This window comes from Myotis davidii, unplaced genomic scaffold (assembly GCF_000327345.1).
Source record: "Myotis davidii unplaced genomic scaffold, ASM32734v1 scaffold32, whole genome shotgun sequence".
In the NCBI taxonomy this organism is placed as follows: domain Eukaryota; kingdom Metazoa; phylum Chordata; class Mammalia; order Chiroptera; family Vespertilionidae; genus Myotis; species Myotis davidii.
The window spans coordinates 9,215,644-9,242,907 of record NW_006286587.1 but is presented as its reverse complement, the minus strand read 5'-3'; the positions used below and the strand labels follow the sequence as shown (position 1 = coordinate 9,242,907).

The 27,264-nt window shown below is 38.6% G+C and overlaps 1 protein-coding gene across 1 annotated transcript in view; it reads right to left on the bottom strand.

Annotated features, from left to right (window-relative positions):
• The window catches only part of SPTLC3 (serine palmitoyltransferase long chain base subunit 3), a 128,224-nt gene that overhangs the window by 80,097 nt on the left and 20,863 nt on the right, over window positions 1–27,264 (bottom strand). The window contains exons 2-4 of the mRNA XM_006758100.2: window positions 20,544–20,729; window positions 3,579–3,733; window positions 2,796–2,944 (exon numbers count right to left, since the gene is read on the bottom strand). Of these exons, the coding sequence (XP_006758163.1) occupies window positions 2,796–2,944; window positions 3,579–3,733; window positions 20,544–20,729 (490 nt within the window). The remainder of the gene's footprint in view (window positions 1–2,795; window positions 2,945–3,578; window positions 3,734–20,543; window positions 20,730–27,264) is intronic.

The following is a 27,264-nucleotide window of genomic DNA, read 5'->3' as shown; positions in this document are numbered from 1 at the left end:
CTCTTCTTTTTGTTAAGTTGTATAAGTTCTCTGTAAATTTTGGAGATTAAACCCTTATCAAAAATATCATTAGCCAATATGTTTTTCCATGCAATGGACTTTCTTGTTGTTTTGTTGATGGTTTCTTTTGCTGTGCAGAAGCTTTTTATTTTGATGTAATCCCATTTGTTTATTTTCTCCTTAGTTTCCATTGCCCTATGAGCTGTATCGGTAAAGATATTGCTATGACATATGTCTGAAATTTTGCTGCTTATGGATTCTTCTAAGATTTTTATGGTTTCCCATCTTACGTTTAAGTCCTTTGTCCATTTTGAGTTTATTTTTGTGTATGGTGTAAGTTGGTGGTCTAGTTTCATTTTTTTGCATATATCTGTCAAATTTTCAACACAATTTATTGAAGAAACTGTCTTGACTCCATTTTATGTTCTTGCCTCCTTTGTCAAATATTAATTGAGCATAGTGATTTGGGTCCATTTCTGGGTTCTCTATCCTATTCCTAAGTGATTAAACATTCTGAAACTTTTAGTTTTGTTTCCTCAAGAAGCTATTTGGTTACTAAAATTAAATCTCTGTATTTCCTAGTTTTTATTGTTTATCCATTACACCATTAAAATTTCTCTTAAGACTATATAGCATAAGGTTTCCAAAAGCTACTTGTATTTCTTGAAATAAACGTTATTCAAAATTAAGTTACTCCTTCTTGCATGTTATGTTAAGATTACTATTTATATTGCAGAAGTATTTTAAATGTACCTGTTTACTTATTTATTTGGGATTATTTATGTCCTTGTTTTCAGGCCTTTTATTTGTCTAAAATTATTGTGGGTGGTTTTATTTTGCTCGCCCTCTGTTTATTTAAAAACTGTTAAAATCTTCTTTCTAGAGTTTGAGCGGGAGAGCTCCATGAAGTAGGTAAACATTAAAAGGCCACCTACTCTGAAGGGTGAGTATGCAGGGAGAGAACTGTGGCTATGCACAGTCCACACTGAGATCATCTCCGCTCTCTGGGTTTGTAGAGCCTGCAGATTCAGGGACCCAGATTCCACATGTGGCTTCCACTTGGGGCAAACCATTTCCCACATCAAGCTCCTACCCTTCAGCTTCTGAAGGCTGTGATGGGGGAATGTTCTGTCTCCGTGGGTTGAGGGGGGTCATCATATTCAGGAATTTTTTTTCTTTTGGGTTCATTAATAATCCTGGTGTTGAGTATCACTAGCACCAAAAGAAACATCACCAAAAGTTACTGACTCCTATCCATTATAACCAGGGTCTTTTTCCAGTCTCTGCTTTATGCCAAATAAGGCATGTGGACAACCCCATTCTAAGTGGCATGGAACCTTTTTATACCCTGCTTTTTATACTTCCAGCCCTCATGCCTCAAATAAAGATAAGTAAGATGTCTTTCTTAAAAAAATTTGGGCAACCACTTATAAATTCTAAAGTTTTAGTTAAGTATTTATTGGTAATTTGGATAAAAAATTTACTTTGTTCAATTTGTGTTGTTATTTCTTGCACAGAACTGAATAATTACATGTTTTTAAAGCCCTTCTGCCAACTGGTTATCTAAGTTGTGACTCATTTTTCATGAACGGTAAATCTTTTTTTTAGCATATTTACTCCTGATTCTCAGACAGGCACTGAAAATTACCCTGGATGGGAAACTGCCATAGTAGAAATTGCTGAGCTGCACTGGGAGTTGAGGTGATTAATAAGCCACCAGGGGCCCATCACTTAATTCGCTATGATCTTAGTTTGTTCCTCTCGAATATGGGAATAACACAAACGACCACAGCCTACCATAGCAAGGCTTTCTGTGAAGAACAAATGAGATGATATATAAGCAAACCAAGTGCCAGGAATAGCAAAGTCCTCTATAGGAGGAAGTTTGCACCACTCTTCCTCCCTGAAGTAGAGTAGTAGTTTCCCTCTCACTGATGTCACTTCTCTGAATAAGAGAGAATGTTCTAGCTAAAAAAGAAATAAATAAGCAGTCTGTTCCACTTTGCCCATTCATTCATTCATTCATTCAACACGACAGTCAACAGGCCAACTCCTTCCTTAATGAAGTTTATGTTGTAGTAGCAGAGACAGACAATATACAAAGCAAGATCGGTGTGAACATCATTCAGAAAATTGGAAGAAAGGGCTAAATCCAAATGAGAAGTTATTTTCCAATGGGTATAAAGTTTCCATTTGGTAAGTGAATAAGTTCTAAATATCCTCTGTACAACATAGTGCCTATTGTCAACAATACTATGTTGCGCACCCAAGAATTTGTTAAAAGGGTAGATCTCATGATAAGTGTTCTTACCACAAAAAAGGGGGGACACAAAGAAACTTTCTGAGGTGATGCATATGTTTATCACTTGATTGTGGTGATAGTTTCATGGGTGCATGCATATGTCCAAATTCATTAAATTGTATATATTAAATGAGTACAGTTTTTTGAATATCAATAATACCTCAATAAAGCTGTTTTAAAAAAAAGAAAAAGAAAGGTGGGAGAAAGGACCCAAAAAGGGGCCAGGCAAAAGAGACAATAGTTGCTATTTTAGATAATAATGGTCAGGAAAGATCAAATTTTTATTCTGAATAACTAAAATCTGTCATCAATAGACTACTTGGCAAGAGCATAATGTTTGAAATTTCCACGAAGACTTTCATATACCTTTTCCTTTTGCATTATATAACAGCTGTTCGAGTCACACAGTCTAGATAAGATCTACATTTGAGAAGTAGCCACAGGGAACCTGAGACCCAACTAGACAAAATTTCAAAATGGTGGACATACATACCCATTTCATGTCTGGTACTGGCCACACCTACGCCATACTCCTCTAAAACATCCTTCACTGTCCTCATAGATTCATCGTACCTGACTGCCAAGCCAAGGAAATTATAGGAGCCCATGTTGATGACATCTTTGATGATTCTTCCAGTGAACCTGCAGAGAGAAGGGTGGGTGAGCAAAAAGGGCTTTGTCATTTAATATCTTCATAGTGCCCCATACAAGACGCACAAAGAGATCTTGTGTTCTGGCCCAAATCATACATATATTTTTAGATTTGCATTGTTGCCGCCACAAAATGGTTTGTCCTTAGAGGAAAGTATCCCCATATTGAAGCTGGGTAGAGCATTACAAAAAGGTGTCCCGAGCCATGCAATATTACATAGTTCTGATTTTCCTTGGGCACTCGCTTTCATGACACCTGTGCCCTGGTTTAAATTCCAGTAACAACTTTCTAAATGAGAAAAAGCCACGGTCATTTACTTCAGCAAGAAGTAGAGGGGTATAATTTGTCAATACAGCTGAAAAGGGCTTTTCCTGGCTGGCTGGCTCTGTGTATCCTGCACCTTCTGACACAGGTCTTACTTAAATTGCAATACAAACATGCTACCCTTGGCAGCATAATCACCGTGACTTCCCCTACTGGCACATGAGGGCTTGCAAAAGGCTGAATGATGGAAGACCAGTTGCTTCCTTGCTGTGGTTTTTCAGTTCTGTAATCTGGTGCCCACGATAGGATTTCCTTGAAAGGGTTTCCTTTCAACCGAGCCCCTCCAGGTGATCGCCTCACCGAAATGTCCAGTTGTAGTCATCCGACACCCTCTCCATCACGTCAAACAGAGGCCCCGGGGCGCTGCAAATGGGCCGGTTCCAGTTGTCTCTGATTCTCATGTAAATGTTTCGTGTGTAAAAATTCTCAAAGTTTTGATACAGTGGCACAAAGTCCTGTATGAGAGAGGCAGAAGTTTACCTTTGGCCCTCTTCTTTTTCTATCTCATTTGCAATTGAAGACTAAGGGAAGACCTGGAAGATCCTTTCAAATATTTCATTTGCAAATATTTTTTTAAATGTATTTTATTAATTTTTTACAGAGAGGAAGGGAGAGAGATAGAGAGCTAGAAGCATCAATGAGAGAGAAACATCAATCAGCTGCCTTCTGCACACTCCCTAATGGGGAAGTGCCCGCAACCAAGGTACGTACGTGCCCTTGACCGGAATCGAACCTAGGACCCTTGAGTCTGCAGGCCGATGCTCTATCCACTGAGCCAAACTGGTTACGGCTTGCAAATATTTTTTGAGCAAGGGTTTCTGGGCAAGGGGACAGGCAGGGCCCATAAATAACTGTAAGAACTCCATACTAAAAGAATTTACATTTTAGTGGGGAAGGTGAAAAAAATGTAGCAAATAAAGGCAACAAAGATTACAGAGTGATATAAAACAAGTCCCAAAATGTGTAGAGACAATGAATCTCTGCAGAATTTCATCTGAGGAGTAACAATTGGTGTTTATGTCCAAAACAGTTTAGTTGGAAAAAACTGGTTGGGTAATAATATGGCCTTAACTTTTTAAAAACATGAATATTCCAACTCATTTGTGTATTTAGAAATGTGGATAACTTGAACTTTGGACCTGTTGGCCAAACTGTAGGCAGGTATCTATCTGGCTATTATATAGTCCAGGGCCTAGAAAATGAGTTGAGTTTGTGGAGGCACCTGGCTTCTATCACAGTTGAAATAATAGCGCTGTTTTGCGGTATAAAATGTAATCCATGCCTGAGGGGTGTGCAATCCAGCTGAGGTTCAAAGCAAGATATATCTATGTTGTCATTTAATTCCTAATAGTAAGTACCAGGCAGAAAACGCAAAACCTTGGCCTAAGCCAAGAACATTGGGCATTTGTAAGGTTAGAGCTAGAGGGAGAGAGACATCTTGCTGGAGGAATGAAGGCGGCTTCATGTGGAGGGACACTAAAGGTAGAAGGAGATTGCTATTGGCAGGGATGCTTGGCCGCATGAGGGTGAAGAGGTCCATGTGCTGGAAATGTAGGGTGTATTTGAGAAGAATGAGTAAGAAATAAAACTCTTGCAGGTCAGTTGGTCATGTATAAAAATGCCCATGGAGACACTTGGCCCACACTGACACATTCACCTTACCCCATGTGTCATGACCAACTAGGCTACTGAGGTGAGAAGGGTTATTTTTTTGCAATACACCCAAACGCAATTATTGGACCCATAAAACATGATAGTATTTTTTATGTATGAATCCTGTAAACCAAAAGTTGAAATGAATGTTATGGGCTGTTTAAACTGAGGGATGTTTTCTAAATATGAATGTTTTGGATTAGACCAAATATCAAGGACATCTGGCATGGACACAATATCTCAGTGGACATTGCAGGCAAGACCAACTGTTGGTTAATTAAATAAAAGATGTGGCAGCTCTTGATACTCTTTGCTTTGAACGTGTAACGGCCCCCACCTCACGGGAATCAAAGCTAGAGTCTTGGTTTATTGGTCTGGGTCCCTGTTACCTCTCCGATTCCATCCTCTTTTTCCCTGTGGTGTAGTTGAGACTGTAGTGTCAGCTGGCACAGAAAGTGGGAGCCTTAAGTGTCAAAATGAGGAACTCACATGTTTTCCTGGAGACAATGAGGAGCCACTGAATAATTGGGAGTGGGTTTCCTTATCCTCCTGCCCATCCTCTTTGAATTATTTGTTCTCCTTCCCCTGGTAGAATGGAGCTAATTTCCTGAGGGAACAGGAGAACCCTGGGGAAAGGCTTTGTGGAAGCCCTTCTTGTGCTACTGGTTAGACCCAGTCATCTCCTGAGCTGGTCCATTCCACGGGAAAACATATAGAATCTGAAGGTTTTAATGGCTGGTAACTGCACCCAAGCCATGATCTCTTCTGTCACTTTACCCTCTGGTCTTCAGTGACAATAGAATCACTTTTGGGGTGACATTTTGATTATCCATAAGATAGAATGTTCATGACCACATACTGAGGCAATCCACTGCATGTGAATTTGAAGGATGGTAGGGCTCCTATGCTGGTCACATTTGTAAGTTGAAAAATATCATTCCAAGTGCATTTGTTCTCAAATAGTTAATAATCCTGATGTAAGTTTTATTATGATTTAAAGCTACAAGGTTATGATAATCAATTATACCTTTTTATGCTCTAACAAGGAAATGGACATGTTTTTGAGAGAAAAGGGTATTGCGCAATTCCAGGAAATTTTTTCTAAACTCTTTCCTCTTTGATTTAATACCATTTTTACAGAGTGTTTACTATCCTACAGATTATACTATATCCCCAAACATTATTTGTCTTTCTATTTCTAATTTTTTAATTTCTTATTTGAACTACATCATATAAACTCATTCCATCTAGAGAAAAGAGACAAGTAGGTCCTTAAGGAATATTTCTGGACTCTGAATAAAATCATGGTTTTAGATTTTATGATAAATCTTACTCAAGATAAAATTACCCGTTGGTTTAGGAGAGGACTGAGCAGTTGATATAGGAAAACAGTTGGTTTTAGGTAGAAAATAACCAAAATATTATGTCTTCAAAATTAAGATAAAAATTAATTTCAGACATGGAACCACAAGATGCATAGATACCAGGGCAGAGGGAACATGGAAATCATAGAGTTCAAATACCCATTTGACAAGTGAGGAAAATCAGATCCAGCAAAGAGACCTGAACTCGGGTTCACCTCCCACTTTACCCACTCTCCCGGCAGTCACTTCAGGGTGACCTCAGGCTGGCACCTGCCTCAGCTTTTCCAAGCCTCCCTCTAAAACACCAGCAATGATGAAAAACATGACCAATGTGGAAAAGTAAGGCCAACAGGTTGCCAGACCATGGAGTACTGTCCACTCACCATAAGGAACTTGACATTGACTTGAGAAAACAACTTGGGGCTTCCCATCATTGATGCCTTATAAAGTTATGCCACCATGGACCCTGAGGGAAGGTGCGAAAATACTCCATTCTGCCAAACCTTTCTGGTTTCTGGCCCAGAGATCCAAAATTTCTGCTGGTAAGGAAACCAGCAGCTAGCTCTTAATTGGGATATATGCTCTGAAAGCAAAATACAGGGATTATAAACTATTTTGCAGGATTAGAGAAGATTTTCTGCTAGAAAATGACCTTTACATTAAAAATAAACTTTTATTAATTAGGCATCTGAAACTTCTTGGTCAAAAGGATGGCCCCTACTTTTTTTTTTTTTTCTATACAGAGTCATTTCTTTATGGGTCATATGAGTACTAGTCTAGATCTGAAAATCAAGCTCAGTAGTCTACATGTTCCTGAGAAGGACAGTTGAGCTTGGAAACCTAATTAGAACTCAAGATCTGGTCCAGGAAAGAACTACCTTGCTTGTTCTTTGCCTCCTCCTCCTCCTCACCTGTGAGTCTTCCTACCACTGCATGGGTGTGCTGTCACCCCACCCCATTCCTTTGAGTATCAGTGAGGTTTATTCAGGAGCAGTCAATACCTTGCAAAGGTCAATGTCCTCTAGTCTAAGGTAAGCCTCCCACGGCATTTTAACTATACCAGAAAATGAAACTTGACTAGCTATTGCAAAAACAAACGTTGCAATAGGATAGCATTGCAATAGCATGGCAATATCTTGATCTATCTGTAGATCTATTTTGTCACTTGACCTACTCACTGTTCATTTTTCTTCCTGACACAAATGACTAGATGTGAGAGTAAACCCGAGGCTCTAAGGACACCATCATTTTAGGGTTAGGCTACAGGAGGATTCAGCAAAACCTAAAAATGCAGTTACAAATATGGATTGTTTTTTTCTGCAATATGACAACTTTTCTTTTTCCACCTTTAAGCCTGTAGGGTGCTTCATAATTTCCCAAGTGTTACAGGTATTTCTATTCAAGTTTTATAGACAAATTAATAGAGAGGCAAAAAATTTAAATGGAAAAATTGGGAATTAAACTTTATTCTAAAACCAATGCTCTTTTTGATAAATCATGCTGCAGGATTAGGGTGATTATAAGGAATCAAAGAGAACATACCCACAGTCCATTGTAAAAAAAATACCACCAAATTTGGAAGCATATCCATTTTTGTTTTATTTAACTACATTCCCATTCAGTAGCAAATAGAATCATGAATTTGTCAAGAGAGAAAAATCATTATCAAGCACCATTATTCATTTGTTCCTACATTGACACTTCTGTTCTCACCTAACATTTACTTTTATATCATTATTTTCTTTTGGAAAATAGCTTTTTCTCTTACTAGGGTTGAGCTCAGAATAATAATAAAATATGTTTGTGTTTTCTTTTTTGTTGAAAGATAAGTGTATTATAAACAGTCTTTAGAAATATGAGAAACACAAAGGAAAAATGACTAAATTTATTTTTTCTTATTCAGAAACTAGAGGGAGATTGAATAAACATAGTGGACTTAGGACTTGTACATATTCTACCGCTCATCTAAAAGTCCTATGAAATAACAAAAAAATAGGAATTTAAGAACAAAATGAATCTATAAATGCCAGAAAACAATCAAGAGTATCATAAGTATCCTAAATTAGAAATGTTAAAGGATCACAAAAGATAGAAAATGAATTAAGATCTGATCGATGGAGAAATAAGACCACAGGGAATTATAACTTTAAGACATTTGCAGAGACTTGTGTGGCTGTAAGTGACCTGTAGCAGATTGTCAAGCTGAGAGTCAATACCTGTATGAAGTTGATACTCAGGATGAATAACTGGAGAGCTACATCTCTGTCCTCCTTTACTTGGGTCAGTAAGTAAGAAGCAGTAATATTATCCACAGGACAAAGCACTGTGGTGGGAAACAAGGACTGAACAGAAGAGCAATGACCCAATGTGGGAAGCCCACAAAGCAAGAACACAAGCTACTGTTCCTGGCATCTCATTCTATTCCCCTCTATAGTCCCTCAAGATAGGGGGATATGTGGGCAAATAAGAATTCTAAATACAAAAAGGAGCATAAAGCAAAGTGCCACTACTATTTAAGGAAAACTAGCACAATAAGAGGCACAAAATTTAATAAGCAGAAGAACTAACATTCTAGAGAAAGGCAAAAGAGAAAACAGAATGATTATTTATATATGTATTTACATACCTATATAAGATATTTTTAGAGAGACAAAACAAAATAGTGTGTTCTTTAAAAAGATAAAATATTTAAAAGTATAATGGGCACAGCTGAAGAGCAAATTAAAAAGCTAGGATAATAAACTGACTATGTTTTTCAGAGCCTAATGAGAAAGGACAGCAACAAAATGAAGGAAAAGCCAAGAGATATGAAGAACAAATTCAGAAGATCTAATTGGAGTTGTAAGATTGAAAGAAGGACGAGAAATGGAAGAGGAGGAAAAGGTGACAAAGAAGGAGAAGGGTTGGCCAGTGTGGTTCAGTGGTTGAGCATCAACCTATGAACCAGGAGATCAGTTTGATTCCGGGTCAGGGCACAAGCCTGGGTTGCGTACTTGATCCTCAGTGTGGTTCTTGTGGAGGCAGCCAATCAATGATTCCCTCATCATTGATGTTTCTATCTCTCTCTCTCTCCCTCTCCTGTCCTCTTTGAAATAAATTATATATATATAAACATAGTGGAGTTAGTATTTTCCCACCTTCCCTCAGGGTCCATGATGGCATATCTTCATAAAGCATCAATGATGAGAAGCCTCAAGTTGTTTTCTTGAGTCAATGTCAAGTTCCTTATGGTGAGTGGACAGTACTCCATGGTCTGGCAATCTGTTGGCCTTACTTTTCCACATTGGTCATGTTTTTCATCATTGCTGGTGTTTTAGAGGGAAGCTTGGAAAAGCTGAGGCAGGTGCCAGCTTGAGGAGAGTGAGTGAGGTGGGAGGTGGACCAGAGTTCAGGTCTCTTTGCTGGATCTGATTTTCCTCACTTGTCAAATGGGTATTTGAACTCTATGATTTCCATGTCCCCTCTGCCCTGGTATCTGTGCATCTTGTGGTTCCATGTCTGAAATTAATTTTATCTTAATTTTGAAGACATAATATTTTGGTTATTTTCTACCTAAAGCCAACTGTTTTCCTATATCAACTGCTCAGTCCTCTCCTAAACCAACGGGTAATTTTATCTTGAGTAAGATTTATCATAAAATCTAAAACCATGATTTTATTCAGAGTCCAGAAATATTCCTTAAGGACCTACTTGTCTCTTTTCTCTAGATGGAATGAGTTTATATGATGTAGTTCAAATAAGAAATTAAAAATTAGGAATAGAAAGACAAATAATGTTTGGGGATATAGTATAATCTGAAGGATAGTAAACATTCTGCAAAAATGTTATTAAATAAAAGAAGAAATAGTTTAGAAAAAATTTTCCTAGAATCGCACAACCCCCTCTTCTCTCAAATATATGTCCATTTCCTTGTTAGAGCATAAAAAGGTATAACTAATTATCATTACCTTGTAGCTTTAAATCATAATTACACCTATATCAGGATCGTTAACTATTTGAGAGCAAATGCACTTGGAATGATATGTTTCAACTTACAAATGTGACCAGCATAGGAGCCCAACCATCCTTCAAATTCACATGCAGTAGATTGCCCCAGTATGTGGTTATGAGCATTCTGTCTTACAGATAATCAAAAATATCACCCCAAAAGTGATTCTATTGTCACTGAAGACCAGAGGGTAAAGTGACAGAAGAGATCATGGCTTGGGTGCAGTTACCAGCCATTAAAACCTTCAGATTTTATATGTTTTCCCATGGAATGTACCAGCTCAAGAGATGGCTGGGTCTAAGGGCTTCCACAAAGCCTTTCCCCAGGGTTCTCCTGTTCCCTCAGGAAATTAGCTCCATTAACATACATTTCTCAGTAATTGTAAGTTTGAGTTGACAAAAAATAAGTCAAAAGGACTCAAATAACATAATGAACAAGTTTGTTGTGATGGACCTAAAGGACAGTTTATAGTTTTTCATGGCACACATTGAAAACTTACAAGGAATTGCAATACCATCTCAGATTTACTCAGGTCTAGGCTGTCCCCTGAATGTAGAGGAAGAACTCGTTTGTCCTTCTTGAATCCTGTGGGCTCCACTAGAACATTGATCTTTAACCAAATGGGCCTTTGAGGTTAGCCTGGAAAACAGCTGTTTTTAAAAATAACTCGTTTCAATGGAAAAATTTGATCTAAGGTCCAAATAACATATCTGTCCACTAACATCTAAGTTCCAGATGTGGCACACGATTTCAGCACTCAAGGGCTTGATAATTTAATTAGGGAATAAATGATACATATAAACCTTGATGATGCCAACCCATGATGAAATCAAGTGCTATGCAGACAGACCTGAGTTTGAAGCCAGCTCCATTTTTTATTTGCTATATGATCTTGAATAGGTCAATTAAGTTCTCTGATGTTAATTTGCTCTTCATAAAGTGGAGATAATAAAGCCTACCTGTGGTGAGGATCATCAGTAAAATGTTATAAAGCACAGCACCTGACAGAGTAGCTGGTACAGAGGTGGAGTGAATGAGGTTAAAGATACAGGCATGTGAATCTGGCTCTGCCACTTATTACTTATGTAACCTGAAGCCAGTTTTTTAGCCCTCATGGGCTCAGTTTTCTCATGGGTAAAATGGGAATAACAATTCCTATTTCATAGGTGCCTAAGAATTCAATGGGAATACATGTTCACTACTGTCACAGAATACTCTGTGAATAAATGGAAAAAAAGAAAGAAATTGCAATACAACAATCTGAGAACCTGTGACAACTAAGAAGAGAATTTATTAAGGTGGTAACATTTAAAATTAATATGAAAATATCGATAGCTTTCCTATATGTCATCAATAACTAATTAGAATATAGGATAGGGATAAAAGATAGCATTCAAATAGCACCACCATAAAAAAATCATAACCAAATAATAGTAAACGAGAAAGTGATAGAACTTTAGAATAAAGAAAATTACAAAATATTAAAAAGAACATTAGAAATAGCTAAATAAATGGAGAGATGTATCATGTTTCTGAAAGGGAAGACTAAATTTTATTAAAATGTCAAGTTTTCCAAAGTTAACCTATAAGTTTAATGTATTGCTAATTAAAATAACAATTTTTTTTAAATCCAGTACCTGACAAGCTAATTCTAATGTATACACAGAGAGAAAATCTTTAAGAATTACCTAAAACTTGTAATTTATCTAAAAAGTAGGCAGATTAATATTTCAAATCAGCGAGTAAAAAATAACCATCTATTTAATTGAGATGATTTAAAATATATCTTTTAAGAATAGTCATCCTACCTCACACAGCACATAGAAATAAATTTTAGATGAATTTTTGGATTAAATATATTAACATCCCAAATCATAAGAATACAAAATAAAATGAAAGAAAAATGTGTTGTAATTTCGAGATTAAAAAGTGCTTTCCTAAACATGATTAACTCCCCCTCCTCAAAGAAAAAAATTAACAGCAAAAGAATAATAATAACAACAACAACAAAGAAAACATAAATGTTTGATTCACATGACATAAAAAATTAAAACTGTATGTATAGTTAAATATAACATAGAATAAGTTAAAAGCCAAGAAGCAGAATTAGATAAATCTTTAAAATACATTTAACAGACAAATTATTAATATAAGAATATATAAAAGGAACTGCTCTAAATCAGTAAAAGTAACTTAATAAAATTATGAGCAAAGGTTACGAATAGGCAATCTAGAAGAGTAAGTATAAATAACTAACTAATAACCATATCAAAAGAGCCTCCATCTCATTCTTAATTAGGAAATGCAAATTAAGACAAGAACAAAAATATGTACACCTATCTGATTGGCAAAAATTAAAAAATATGCTGGTGATGTCAACATATCAAGTACTAGCAAGGTAGCAAGATCTCTCAGGTACTGCTGACTAGAGTCTAGCTATGCAAACTTCCTTGAAAGGAAATTTTCCAATCTCTTAGAAGTTAAATGTACAGTTGGACATCCCTTGAGGGGTCCCAGATTGGAGAGTGTGCAGGCTGGACTGAGGGACAACCCCCTGTGCATGAATTTTATGCACCGAGCCTCTAGTACAGTGATGGCGAATCTATGACACGCATGTCAGAGGTGACACGCGAACTCATTTTTTTGGTTGATTTTTCTTTGCTAAATGGCATTTAAATATATAAAATAAATATCAAAAATATAAATCTTTGTTTTACTATGGTTGCAAATATCAAAAAGTTTCTATATGTGATACAGCACCAGAGTTAAGTTAGGGTTTTTCAAAATACTGACACGCTGAGCTCAAAAGGTTCACCATCACTGCTCTAGTGTATATATATAATAAAATATTCAAATGTATACATACATATGCCCATGTATACAACACACAAGATAATTTCTAATGTGTCATTAAAATGTTAGTCAAATCATTTTTTACTTCTTTTATAATATAGAACTTTCCACTTTCCTTTGCAAGAAGGCATCTGTCCTAATAGGCAGGGTTGATTGATCTCAATAAGATAGAGCTTTGCTAATGTATATCAACTACTACTAAGCCAATGTAAGGAGTGGGTGGGTCATCACTGGCCCTAATGAAGAGCCCTTCCTAAAACTCATGTTTGTTTGTTTTTACTTTTATTATTATGAAAATAATGATCAAAAGCAGGCTCTTTATTCATCTTTTCTGTCTTTTTTGTGCACTTAATTATAGATATATTCATTTGTACTTATTATGTCCTTTCCTTAATTTAAATGAGATCATATCATACATGTGTGTGAATCACTTTTCTAAATCTAACTATATATTTGGATACCTTTACAAGCCAGTGCAGGATTTCAGTCCTTTCAATAGTTGCACAGTGGTGTTCTGTCATTTGAGTGTACTAGAGGCCTGATGCACAAAATTCATGCAAGACTAGGCCTTCCTTCCCCCAGCTGCCAGCACTGGCAGATGGCCCCTTGCCAGGTTGTCCCTGCCCTCAAGCAAGTGGTTAGGGGCAATCAGGCAGGCAGGCAGAGTGGTTAGGGGTGATCAGGTAGGCAGACCAGCAGTTAGGGGTGACCAGGTAAGCCTGTGGTCGACTTGAGCGCAGAAGTCGGTATTTTGTGGAAGAGCCAGTATTTTGTGGAAGAGCCACACTGAAGGGGCCAAAGAGCCACATGTGGTTCACAAGCCCTGGTTTGCCGAGCCGGTTTGCTGACCACTGAGGTAGGCAGACTAGAAGTTAGGAGAGATCAGGTAGGCAGAAGGCCCCTTGCCAGGCTGGCCCTACCCCCAAACAAGTAGTTAGGGGCAATCAGGCAGGCAGGCAGAGTAGTTACGGGTGATCACGTAGGCAGACCAGCGTTAGGGGTGTTCAGGTAGGCAGGAAAGTAGTTAGGGGGAAATCAGGTAGGCCAGTGGTTAAGGGATATCAGGTAGGCAGAGGGCCCCTTGCTGGGCTGGCTTCACCCCCAAGCAAAGAGTTAGGGCCAATCAGGCAGGCAGGCAGAGTGGTTAGGGGCAATCAAGTAGGCAGGCCAGTGGTTAGGGGAGATCAGGTAGGCAGACGGCCCCTCCCATGGCTGGCCCTGCCCCCAGCAAAGAAAGAGGGAGGCCCAGGCCAGCCAAGCCATCGCACCCCAGCCTGTTTCCTGCAGAGGAAGGCCACTGGTGGCAGGGGAGGGGGTGCAGCACTGCACAGATGGCAAGCAGTGGCAGCGGCGGGGTTGGGGCCAGCTGCCTGCACCTGGGGGGAGGAAAGCCCTGATAGGCCCTGATCTAAGGTCAGGCCTAGGGACCCTACCCAAGGGGTCCCAGATTGTGAGAGGATGCAGGCCGGGCTGGGGGACGCCCCCCACCCCCCCCGCCCCGAGTGCATGAATTTTCATGCATGGGACCTCCAGTGGTAAAATAAAGATTTTGCTGTAGAAGTTCTTCACTGGGCCTAAAATTCCTTATTTCTAATAAGCTCTCAGGTGATACCTTTGAGAAGGGTCAACTTATGGTCCTTAGACCAGCAGAACTGGCATTACCTGGAAGCTTGTTAGAGATGCAAAATCTTAGCCCCAACCCAAAGCTATTAAAGGAGAATGTACATGATCTCCAGACCATTTGAATGCACAGAAAAGTTTGAGAAGCATTGCTGCACATATTGGTTTTTAAATTAGGCTGCACAGGAGAATCACTAGGGAAGCTTTTAGGAACCCCATCAACCAAGGTTCACCACAAAATAAAATCCCAATATCTGGTGGTAAAACTCACATATTAGTACCCTTTAAAGCTTTACAAGTGATTCCAATGTGCAGCCAAGGCTAAGAACTGGTCTGATATTACCATCCTACAAGCTGCTGGCCAGCATGTTAAGTTCCCAGAAAAAACCCAATATAGCTCTTTGAGTTTAGACCCACCCAGGTCCAAACAGGAAGACCAGTGCTTGGGCCATCTGTTTGTTTTAGACAAAATCATATCTCATACCCAGTGATCTTAATGGACCCTGTACTTCAAATTACTCAGAAGAAAGTCTCTCTGGGAGAATCAAGCTGTTGTATGAGGGCGCAAAACACGTTTTAATTCATGTAAACATTTGGAGATGTGTCTTAAACATTCCTATAGCTACAACTTGCTGAGCCCTCTTTCTCCCATGTGGATGTAAAAGTCTCTTCAGATGGGCAAGAAATGTCTGGAATTTACTTGTAAGGGCACTGCGGGACTGTCTGGATCTAATGTGAACACAAAATTGCAATTAAAATGTTTTATAACAGTCTGGTGTCATTAGAAGGAGTCTTGATGAACATGTTAACAACTATAACGATTGAGAAATGTGGCTGTGTGTGAAGATTTTAAAGTCTCTGGTGATGCTTGACATTTACTTGATTATATTTGCTTACATCTTCTTGTTTTTGAGAAGTTGGGCCATTATCTCATTGAGAAAGTAATTAACCTAAAGGTCTTTCATAAATTACAATTCAACTTCCATAAATTACCTTTTATTTTAAAAAAGACACATGTTTCTCCAAAATTAAAAGTTTAAAAAAGGATTTAAGCAAACATACTTAAACCGTATATCTGTCTGTATCGTTCTTTTCCTTGCCAGTGTCTTCTGATTGTTAATGGAGTCTATGGGAGGTACCAGGTGTCCTGGGCCTGTGATTTTTTTAGTGCTCTCTGGAAAAGAGATTTTTATTTTTCTATTCTTTTCACTTAGTTTATACTAATGAATCAGAGCCTTCATGTTTTGGAATAAACTTCAGAGAGTTTGGGCTAGAAATCAAAAAGAAGAAAAAGAAAAAAGAGAGTCTAAATTTGTGTAACAGTTTAGTTTGAATGGATGGTTTGGTATGACAGAAGTCATCCCAGTGAGAGAAAATAGAGAAACTGAATTAAAAAATGCTTATATTTGCTTAACAAGAAAATGAGGAAAGGGATATATCCATTAGTTTGACCATGTTGTACACTTTAAACATATAAAATTTTATTAAAAATAAGATCAAAATTTGAAAACTAAGAGTCAAAGAGTGTAATCGTAAGTCACAGCATCCATTTGTGATATTTTTAAAACCATAATAACTCTTGTCCACCATAACTTCATGCTTTCTTTCCTGATGTCATTTTGTCAATGGCAGGTTTGTGTTATGGGACAATCTATTCTGCACTCCCAATGACCAGCTTTGAGAATAGAATAATGCTCATTTCAGCTAAAAGAACCAGCAGTCATTGAAAAGCAGCCAGAGACTTCAAGATGTGCCTCAGATAGCTTATTTTCACAGAGTAAGGTTACTGTCAGACGTGCAGGGCTAGAGGCAATATTAAAAGGATAAAGGTCAGCCTGGAGATAGAGTATCTAGTGACTAAGTCCCATAAAAAAAGTATATAGTGATTGCAGCCATTGCAGTTAATTAGGACTTGTTGTTCTGAAAGCCTCTAATCTAACAGGGCTCAAAATGAAGGAATGCATAATAAAAAGGGTGCCACATAAAAGGAATATCTATTAGGGAGAGACAATTGACTGATGATGCTCTCTACTTCACAGAGATCAAATGGGTGGGACATTATTTACTTTGTAAAGAAATACAACACGCTGTCTTACTGAATGCAATGCCTTTTCCCTGAGAGGCGATTCAAGCTGTTCTTGCAGCAATAGTGAGGGGTGTTAGAGACAGGCTGCTATGCCCTGTGCCTATCTCATTGTTTAGGACTAAAGCATCCCTTCCTTCCCCAATGCTCAGAGTGTTGGAGGCTGACAGCTCAAAGAAGGGAACTGCCGGCTCAAGGTCAAATCCCTTTCTGGAGGTAGCCCCCATCTATCATCATTGAAGGCTCAACCCACTGTCTCAACACTTCTGAAGGGCCCTCCCACCTCGAGAGCTCCCTGACTACATCACAAATCACCTGCACCATCTTTCCCCTTCACTCCCTCCCAAGTGTACAGCCATTGATCCCAGGAGCACATCTCTATAACCTTCTTGCCCTCAACCATCTTAGAGTTGTCTGTGCTGAGAACCAACCAAATGTGTGCTGCTCGAAAGTAAGAAGTGCTTTAGGAAAACCAAAACTAGCCCCTTGGGATTGATAGAGGTAAAATATTGGAACAGGCTACAAGATAGATGGCAGATCTGATGCCCAAACCTGCCATGAGATGCCACCTTGAGAAATTTAAATTTGACTGACACCTTGTTTCAGCAAATATTCTGTAATGTACCGAGTTAGTGTGCATGCTACTTATACCCAGGGAGCAAGCAGGTTGGTGATAAGAGCTTCTAGAATAGACCAGCTGGTGTCAGGGTGGGGAGGCTGTGGAGATCCTTTTAAGAGGCTAAAAATAACTTGCTTCCTCCTTCCAACTACCCAGGTTCATTATCAGCTCTGCTAGGACCTGGAAAACCCCATCTTTCTCTGGGAGCATGGATGATTGTTCCCTGCTTGATTTAAATGCTTCAATATCCTTTACCATTCAAAAATCTTTATACCTCAAAACTGTGTCTGTGATCTCTTTTTTTGGCCAAAATAATACCATTTTGTTGTGAGGGGCATGCCACTATCATCCTCATATCAGACCAAAGTAGAAATTTGGCATTCCTCCCTCTGTATTATTTTCTATATAATTTCAAGACTTGTTGATACCACCTCCAAAATTAGTTCCCTTTTCTTCCTCAGTTCAAACACAAATTATTTCTTTCCTAAACCATTATAAGGGTTTTCTGGTGTCACTTTTCTTCTAGTCTAGAATTGGAATTCTATCTCTGACATCTATAAAATTCTCTGAAGTTTTTGTTCTCTTCTCTCCCTTTCTCTCTTTTTTCTCTATAGACTTTCCTTGGGAGAGCTCATCTACTTCTTTGGGTTTGATTAATGTTGATATGCTCAAGATATATGGAAGATGCCATCTGAGACTTTTCTCTGGAAGTCTAGAGCTCTATCTCTAGCTGCCAATTTTTCAAACTCAGCTTGTCAAAGGATGAATTAATCATTTTTCCCCTCCTCTGGATCTTTTTCTTCTATCCCTCACTTCACTTTCTTGTCTCCTCAGCTCCCCAAGTCATAAGCCTAGGTGTGGTCTTTGATATGTCCATCTCTCTAATTTCTCAAATGAAACCAATAATCTCCTACTACCTTCTTAAATATCTCTTATCACCATCCCAGTTATCATCACTACCATGGTCCTAGCCCAAGTTCTCACTTAGGATTTTTTGTTTGTTTTTTTAAACCTGGATTTCTACATCAGCCTTTTAGCTGGTTTCTTTGGTCTCTATGTTATCCTCCTGCAATCCCTGTTTCATAGGGTAATGAACATGATCTTTCTAATCTGCAAAACTGCATTCCTTTGCCTGAAATCCTTCAATGCCTTCCCATTGTTCTTATAATAAATATCCATGGCTTATAAAAACCCATTATGGTCTGGCCCCTACTTGCCTCTCAATCCTCTCCCCACATACTCCCACTCTCACAGCCCTGCAGCCATTGGAATTCTTGGTTCCTTGAATGTACAATGCTTTCTCTTACAGCTGGACCACTTCACACCAAGCTTCCTCTTCCTGGACTCATTTTGTCCCATCTTGCCTTATCCTTTGCTTTATTACTTACTCTCGAGTCATCACATCTCAATTTAACTTTCTCTTCCTCCCATAAGCCTTCACTGACCACCAAGTTCGGGTTCCATGCTGTTTTCTTTTTGGCTCTCTTGACATCCTCTACTTACCTCTATAGTATCTCTTATCAAATTCTATTGCAATTTTTTTTAATGATTAGCTCTCCAAAGGCAAGAACCCTACCTGCCCTGGTTATGCTTATATCCCTGATTGTAGCATGGTGGCTGGCAAAAATGCATGCTCAAAGAGAATCTGACTTGATTAACAAGTTAATTAATACCTTGGCACAGGCAGTGCCCTTTTCTGAGAATGTCTTTCTTTGTGCCCTTGATCACTAGGCAAATTCCTGCTTACCATTCAAGCACCAGCATCATGGCTTCCTGACTTCCTAAAATGGATCACAGGACACAGATTCCCAATTCCCACATCACAGTCCTCCCCATCATCACTTTTTGTCAGATGCTTTGCTTATGAGTCTGTTTTTGCACACCAGCCTTCAAATTCTCTGATGGCAGGAACTGTCTTTTCTTCTCTCTATATTAGTAGCCATTACCTGACATAGAGCATCTGCTCACATACTTGCTAAAAGTAGGAGGAATTATAATAATAAACCTGGGCCTTATTTTCTGTTGGAGGTGATACACTTGACTTAAGGCAATTTCAAAAAAAATGCCCATGAGATTTGTTCATGGAAGCATTACTGTAATAAGTGTTTATCTTACCATAGGTACTGGTTGCTAAGTTACAGGATTTGAGATTCCCTCATTATATTGAAATTCATGCCTCACCTACCCTTTTTGTTTAGATGTGTTTAAAGCTCCATCATGTCAAATAATTTGTGATCACACTCATAGTATTCCAAAGCAATTTTTAGGAATAAAAGGTTCATGATATCATAAATCATTTGAACCAGTTTGGAAATCATGTTACCAAAATGCACACTCTTTGCATATCTTTAAATGTTTTCCAGGCTGTTCTGTTAGCTCGATGTGGAAAGAGGATGTGTAGACTTTTGTAGGTTAACTATCGAAAGTATTTAGATCAGAGGTGATTTTGCAGCCCATTAGACATTTGGCAATGTCTGGAGGCATTTTTGATTGTCACAAGTATGTGGGAGAGTGCTAATGGCATCTAGTGGGTAGAGGCTAGGTATGCTATTAAAGATTCTATGATGCACACGCAGCCTCCCACACCAAAGAATTATCCAGTCCAAAAATATCAATAGTTCCAATGTTGAAAAGCCCTGATCTAGAGGAAATAAAAATCTCACACTTCATTTGGACACATTTTTATATTCCAGGATTAAACATAAATAATACACATCTTGCAACTAGAAGACCAGAATATAGCCCCATCCACGTATCTTGCTCTTATATTATGATTTTTTTAAAATATCTAAAATGGTATTTTAATATCTATCTCATGGGGTTATTATAAAAGTTAAATATGATAGTGTGTGAAGAAACTCTTAGTTTACTATCTGGTGAATGGTAGTTACTCAATAAATATTTGCATAAATCAAGTCCATGAACACACAAGGGATGGGGTCTAGGGGTAGAAATAAATAGCATTTACCCTGAGGAGTTCCTGAGCTCCTCACTCTTTTTAGTATCTGCACATGCATCACTACTTGCGAGAACATTTTAGAGAAGAACAGCACTGACAAAGATCCAGGGAGATGTGCATACATACTTTTTGTTCTTCTCGCTCTACAGCTGCATTGCATTTTTCTATTCCTGAGTTTCTCAAAAAGTCTCTGAGATAGCCGAATAGGGTTCCAATTCCATATCCCATATAAGTGAAAACCATAACGTGAAGAGGTGCTTCCTCAAAGGATTCAACAACCGGCTTCTCATAAAAATGTGGCTTCCCATTTTGCTGAAAACAGAAGAAAATCAAAGGTTAGTACTCTCCCATTACAATAAAGTATGAGACTTAAAATTTTGGACTTTCAACCTTTTTGAAAATTGGTCACTGAAAGAGGTAATCAGAAATATACATTTTATTCTACAATCCCCTAAGGAAGTAATTGATTAAGGTAAACATTCTCAACAGATGTTAAATCCATTAAGCGAACAGTTAATGAGAAACCAGGTTTTTACAAGATGACAAAATATCACCCATAGGTTACAGGATGACATACCTGGTTACTACCTTAACCACGTGATAAAATTACATCACAGATGTTGGAACAATTGGCCACTCTGTGCTCTTATTATGTTGCAGTATTCAATATACCAATGGAACATTTAAGCTGAATTTAGTCAAGCTCTTATATCTAACTTTCATTTCACAAGAAATATCAAGCTAGAGGAACATGATAAATTGCTTCATGAGGAAACAATGATATAATCACAATGTGGAACTTTCTGTATGACAATGGCTTGGTCTTTAATAGCAAAAAATATAAATGGGACTACATCAAACTAGAAAGCTTCTGCACAGCAAAGAAAACAATCAACAAAAGCAATCTGAATGGGAGAAAATATTTGCAAACCATGTATGTGATAAGGGGTTAATCTCCAAAATACATAAGAAACACATACAACTCAAAAATCTAAATAACCCAATTTAAAAATGGATAAAGGACCAGAACAGACAGACATTTTCCCAAAGAAGACATACAAATGGCTAACAGGTATATGAAAAGGTGCTCAACATCACTAATTATGAGGGAAATGCAAATCATACTGTGTTGAATAATGCAAATGAAAATTGCATTGAATAATGCAACTCTGAGTATGAGATAGCACCTCACTCCTGTTAGGATGGTTGTCATAAAAACAAGAAGAGATAACAAGTGTTCTCAAGGGTGTGGAGAAAAAGGAACCCTGTGTACTATTAGTGGAGATATAAATTGGTGTAACCATTAGGAAAAACAGCATGAAGTTGCCTCAAAAAATTAAAAAATAGAAACCCCACTTCTGAGTATATATCCATTGGAAAATACATATCTTGAAGAGATGTTTGCAACTCCCATATTTATTGCAGTATTATTCACAATAGCCAAGATACAGAAACAATCTAAGTGTTTGTTGATGAATGAATGACCTTATGAACACACACACACACACACACACACACACACACACACACACCAATATTATTCAGCCATAAAACATAAGAAAATCCTGCCATGATGAACTTGGAAGACATGATGCTGAGTAAAATAAGCCAGACAAAAAAAGACAAACATTATATGATCTCAGTCAAATGGGAATCTAGAAAAGCTGAACTCGCAGAAGCAAAGAATGGCATGGTGGTGAGGAAATGGTGAGATGTGGGTAAAAAGGTACAATACTTCAGCTATAGTATGAATAAGCTTTGAGTATGTATAACATGGTGACTATAGTTAATAATACTGTATAACATATTTTAAATTTGCTAAGATAGTAGATCTAAAGTGTTATTACCACACACACAATTTGGTAACTAAGTAAGGTGATAGATGTGTTAATTAGTTTGATCGTGATAATTTCACAACATATGCTTATATAGAATCATGTTGTACACCTCAAATATACACAATTTTTATTTGTCAATTATACTTGAGTTGAATGGGAAAAAAGGAAAAAAAGAGTAAGGGAGAAATCTTAAAAAAAGACAACCAAATGCAGTTGTGGGGTTTCATTGAATCACTTGGGTTTTTTTGTAAAAAAAAAACAAAAAACCCCAAAACACTGATAAAAAACATATTTTGAACAACTGTAGAAATCAAAAAATTAACTGGAAATATGTCTTATTAAGGAGTTATAAATTTTAGTTGGAATGACAGTATTATAATTATGTGGAAGGATGTTTTCATCTTTGTAGATGCATGCTAAAGTATTAAGAAATGTGGTTAAAATATTATCACAGCTGCAACTTTCTTTCAAATGATCCATCAAAAATAAAATATATACATGAAGCAATTTTTGGAAAAATGTTAATAACTTGCATTTAGAGGTATGGATGTTTGTTATATATATTTTTTTACATTTCTATGTGTTTAAATTTTTTTCATAATACAAAGCTAAAGTATTTCTCTCTTTTATTTTAGGTGTCAGCATTCCAGTGGAACGTAGACTTTGGTACCAAACCATTCTGAGTCCTGCACCCAAATAGCTCAATCAATGTTGACTCAATGCATTAGTGAATAAACTATTCTTAATGCTACTACTTAAATAAGTTTCAGTCTTTAAAGATTATTTATACCTTCATTCATTACTTCATTCAACAACATTTCTTATGAATCATCTCATTGGAGAATGGGGAATCTGTTTTGAGTGCTTGAATATATAAGTTTTAGTGATTTACAAGAAACTGTCAAATGTCTACTGGTATTTAATGCATTAATTTATCTTATACATGCATATTTAGAAAGATATATTATATAAAATCATGTAAATTAGAAATACTGGTTTTGCTACTCAGGTACTCTTTATCACTATTACAAGCATGTTTGAGTTCACCAACAGTTTTCTAGAGCTTATCACATTTTTTTCCTCTCTATTATTTGAGATGCAGTATTTTTTTTATTTCTTTTAGTATTACAAAGAGTATTACACATGTCTCCTATTTCCCCCCCTTGACATTCCCCCGGTTTTTGGCCCTGAAAAATATGCCTCCAAGTGGGGGGTCGTCTTATACGCCAGGTACATTATCAGTCTATAATGGTCCTTATTATCCATAAATGAGTGAGTTCATGTGGTATTTTTCTCAGCTTCCCAGGGGCTGTCTCAGCCTCACAGGGGCCGTCTCAGCCTCACGGGGGCCACCTCAACCTTACAGGGGCTGTTTCAACCTCACCGGGGTCATTGCAAGCTCACCAGGGCCGTCTCAACCTCACCAGGGCCATCTCAACCTCACCGGGGCTGATTCAGCCTCACCAGGGCTGTCTCAACCTCATCGAGGCTGTCTCAGCCTCACCAGGGCCGTCTCAGCCTCACCGGGGCCATCTCAGCCTCACTGGGGCCGTCTCACCCTCACAGGGACCGATTCAACCTCACCGGGGCCGTCTCGACTTCACTGGGGCCATCTCGACCTCACCGGGGCTGATTCAACCTCACCGGGGCCGTCTCAGCCTCACCGGGGCCGTCTCAGCCTCACTGGGGCCGTCTCAGCCTCACTGGGGCCGTCCTAGCCTCACCAGAACTGATTCAAACTCACCGGGGATGTTTCAACCTCACTGGGCCCATTTCGACCTCACTGGTGCCGTCTCGACCTCACCGGGGCCGTGAGATGCAGTATTTTTTGATTCTGTGTGACTTACTCACCAAGCCACAAAATATATGACAATCAAAAATAATCTATCCAGCCTTAGGCTGTGTGGTTAAGTGGTAGGCACTGAAGGGTCGCAGGTTCTATTCCTGGTTGCAGGTTCTACTCTTGGATTGCAGGTTTGCTTCCATGTTCCCAGTCAGGGCATGTGAGGAAGTCAGTAAGTCCCTGATGACATTGATGTTTCTTTCTTCTTCACCTACTCCCCATCCCTTCCACTCTTTCAGAAAAGCAATGGAAAAAAAATGCCCTTGGGCGAGGATTAACAAAAAAATCTATCTGGTAGATGACAATTTTTTATCTCTACATTACTTGTTTTTAAAACAGTTTTTTAGCCGAAACCGGTTTGGCTCAGTGGATAGAGCGTTGGCCTGCGGACTGAAAGGTCCCAGGTTCGATTCCGGTCAAGGGCATGTACCTGGGTTGCGGGCACATCCCCAGTAGGAGATGTGCAGGAGGCAGCTGATCAATGTTTCTCTCTCATCGATGTTTCTAACCCTCTATCTCTCTCCCTTCCTCTCTGTAAAAAATCAATAAAATATATTAAAAAAAATAAAACAGTTTTTTAAAAAATCATTTTTATAATAACAGCTAACACTTGTGTTGTTAAGTCAAAACCTCAAAAAATCTTATTAAAATGTATTGCCTCCTTATTTATTCAGTATATCAGGTTTCTTCTCTAGCCACCTCAAACTGACATTGATGAATGTTGCTTTTGCCTGATATGTCATCTCCAAATGCTATTTCGTAGTTTAAAATAACAAAAGTGAGAGAGTGTTGCTTAATATGAGGTCTTGAATAAAAGGTGAATGAAAGATTATAACAAATGCCTTGTATTTTGGAATATAGGACATTTATTGAGTGCCTACTGTGAGCTGTCAATGAGCTAGGTTCTGGGGATGCAATGATAACCAAGACAGCACATGGTTCCTGCTCTTGACTTTGATCGGACTCCTGCACACCCCCTACTGGGGATCTGGCCACAACCCAGGCATGCCCATAAGCGGAATCAAACCCAGGACCCTTCAGTCCCCAGGCTGACGCTCTATCCGGTGAGCCAAACCAGCCAGGGCAGCCTCCCTTTTCTTATGATCTCACATCAGTTCTGTAGGTCTGGGGGATGACTTACTATTCCAGTGTCAACTTTTGGCTCTCCTCTTTGGCTCTGTTCTGCGCTTGACTTTGGACTGCATCTGCCTTCAGTATTCAAGGTGACCTCATGACCCAGTTAAGATCCACTTCCTCAGTTTATTTTGTTCATTAGTGTGGGAAGAGATCAAATAAAGAACTTGTATGCATATATGCATAACCCATGGACACAGACAATAGTGTGGTGAAGGTCTGGGGGTGTAGGGCAGAAGGTGAGGGTGGGCCAGAAGGGGTCAATGGAGAAAATAAGGGGACGTATGTAATACTTCCAACAATAAAGATTTTAAAAGTTAAATAAATAATAAAAAAACAGAATACACACATACACAAAGATCCACTTCCTGGTTCTTTCCACAGCATGGGGACACACAGTTGGCTTCCTTCCTTCCTGGATTTGTCTAGACTCTAGCAAAAGGGACTGAGATCTTCATGAAGAAAGATTTGATGAACGTTTGTGACTGATTAGGTGTGATTTCAAGGAAGAAGAAAATGAAAAATATCTGCAAGGAGCATTAAAGTATTGTTAATAGAAAGAAGGCATCAGGAGGGCTGCTTATGGGGGTGAGACAGTGGGTATGTCTGGGTCATGCTAAGTTGGAGGTGGAGATTGCACTCAGAAGTGGGACTGTTTGCTGGGCAGTCAGGGATGCAGAAGGAGAGAAAGGCTCTGGCTGAAGTAGAGGGTCTGCTAGTCAGCCATTGTGAGGCACAGTTTAAGCCATGGTTGAATGTGGTAAAGTACCAGTTATAAAGAAAGATCAGTGGGCTTGGGACAGGATTTGGAGACTTATTTCTTCTAAGAGCACCATAGAGGAAAAAGCATGAGTCAACGGTACCCAATGTGACTTCAGAAACCTGAGTTAGCCTGCCCACAAAATGAGAGGATGGCTGAGTTATATGGATGCATGTCATTCAAGGCCATTCTGTGAAAATCAGCAGGAGGTTTCCCTTTGTCCTTTCCTGGCCCATATCCATTGCTGAACTCCATATGTGGCCAAAATAAGCAGAGCAACTCCCCCAGAATTCATGGGAACGTTCTGCTTAATCTTAAGGCTCTGAGGCAAACCTGTACTGGCATAACAGACTCTCTACCTACATGCAAACAAAACCCTAAGTTGAGTGCTCAGTCTGGGACCTGTGTAACTAGTTTTCCCCCTATGACTGGTTCTTTAAGATAGCTATAACACAAAGAAGAAACTTTCAACACTATCCAACAGCCCAAATGAATATCTACTTTACTCTCTCTCTCATATAACTTTATTTATTTTTAAATTTAATGTAATTTTATTTGGCAGGGCGGAAATGAGATACTTTTACAGAGAATAAAGTTATCTGGAAATATACAGGTCTTTCTGAACAGATGAAAAGTGACTCATTTACCACATTCCTTTACTTAAAATTGAAGTTAGTCATGCCTCATGGGAAGGATTTCTTAGACTAGGGTTGGAGAGTTATTTTAAAATATGAGAATTGGTCCTATTACAGCAAATGAAGCATACAATTTTGCTTAATAGGTTTGTTGGCTTAGGCTGACACAGCATGGTCATGTGTAATGCATTTTCTTTCTTTGTTCTACCTTTTTTATTTACAGCCTTGAAAATGAAGAGCTCCTGAGCCACCTTGCCCAGAGGGCCGGGTCATTTGGGCACTGTAACACCCTGGGGTTGTCTTACTTCCTGCATTCCTGTCACATGTGGAAATAAACAGTGTTGGGGCATGCTGGGAGGACCCACTTTACAAATTACTCTTCCATTCAAACTAGCAGATCTTTTACCGGCTGCCTATTTTGCACTGTCCTAGGATGATATGAATGGGGATATGTAATCAATCAATCCAGTCCCTTTCCCCCATAATCGATAGGATAATGGTCTATGGGGGCAGGGGAGGAGGGTAGTGAGTGTAAATGACCATAACATAGGGCAAAAAGTAAAAGTCCTCAGAATGACCCAAATGGAGGGACCATTATCTCATTAGATGGTCAGGACTATCCTCTTGAAAAAAAGTG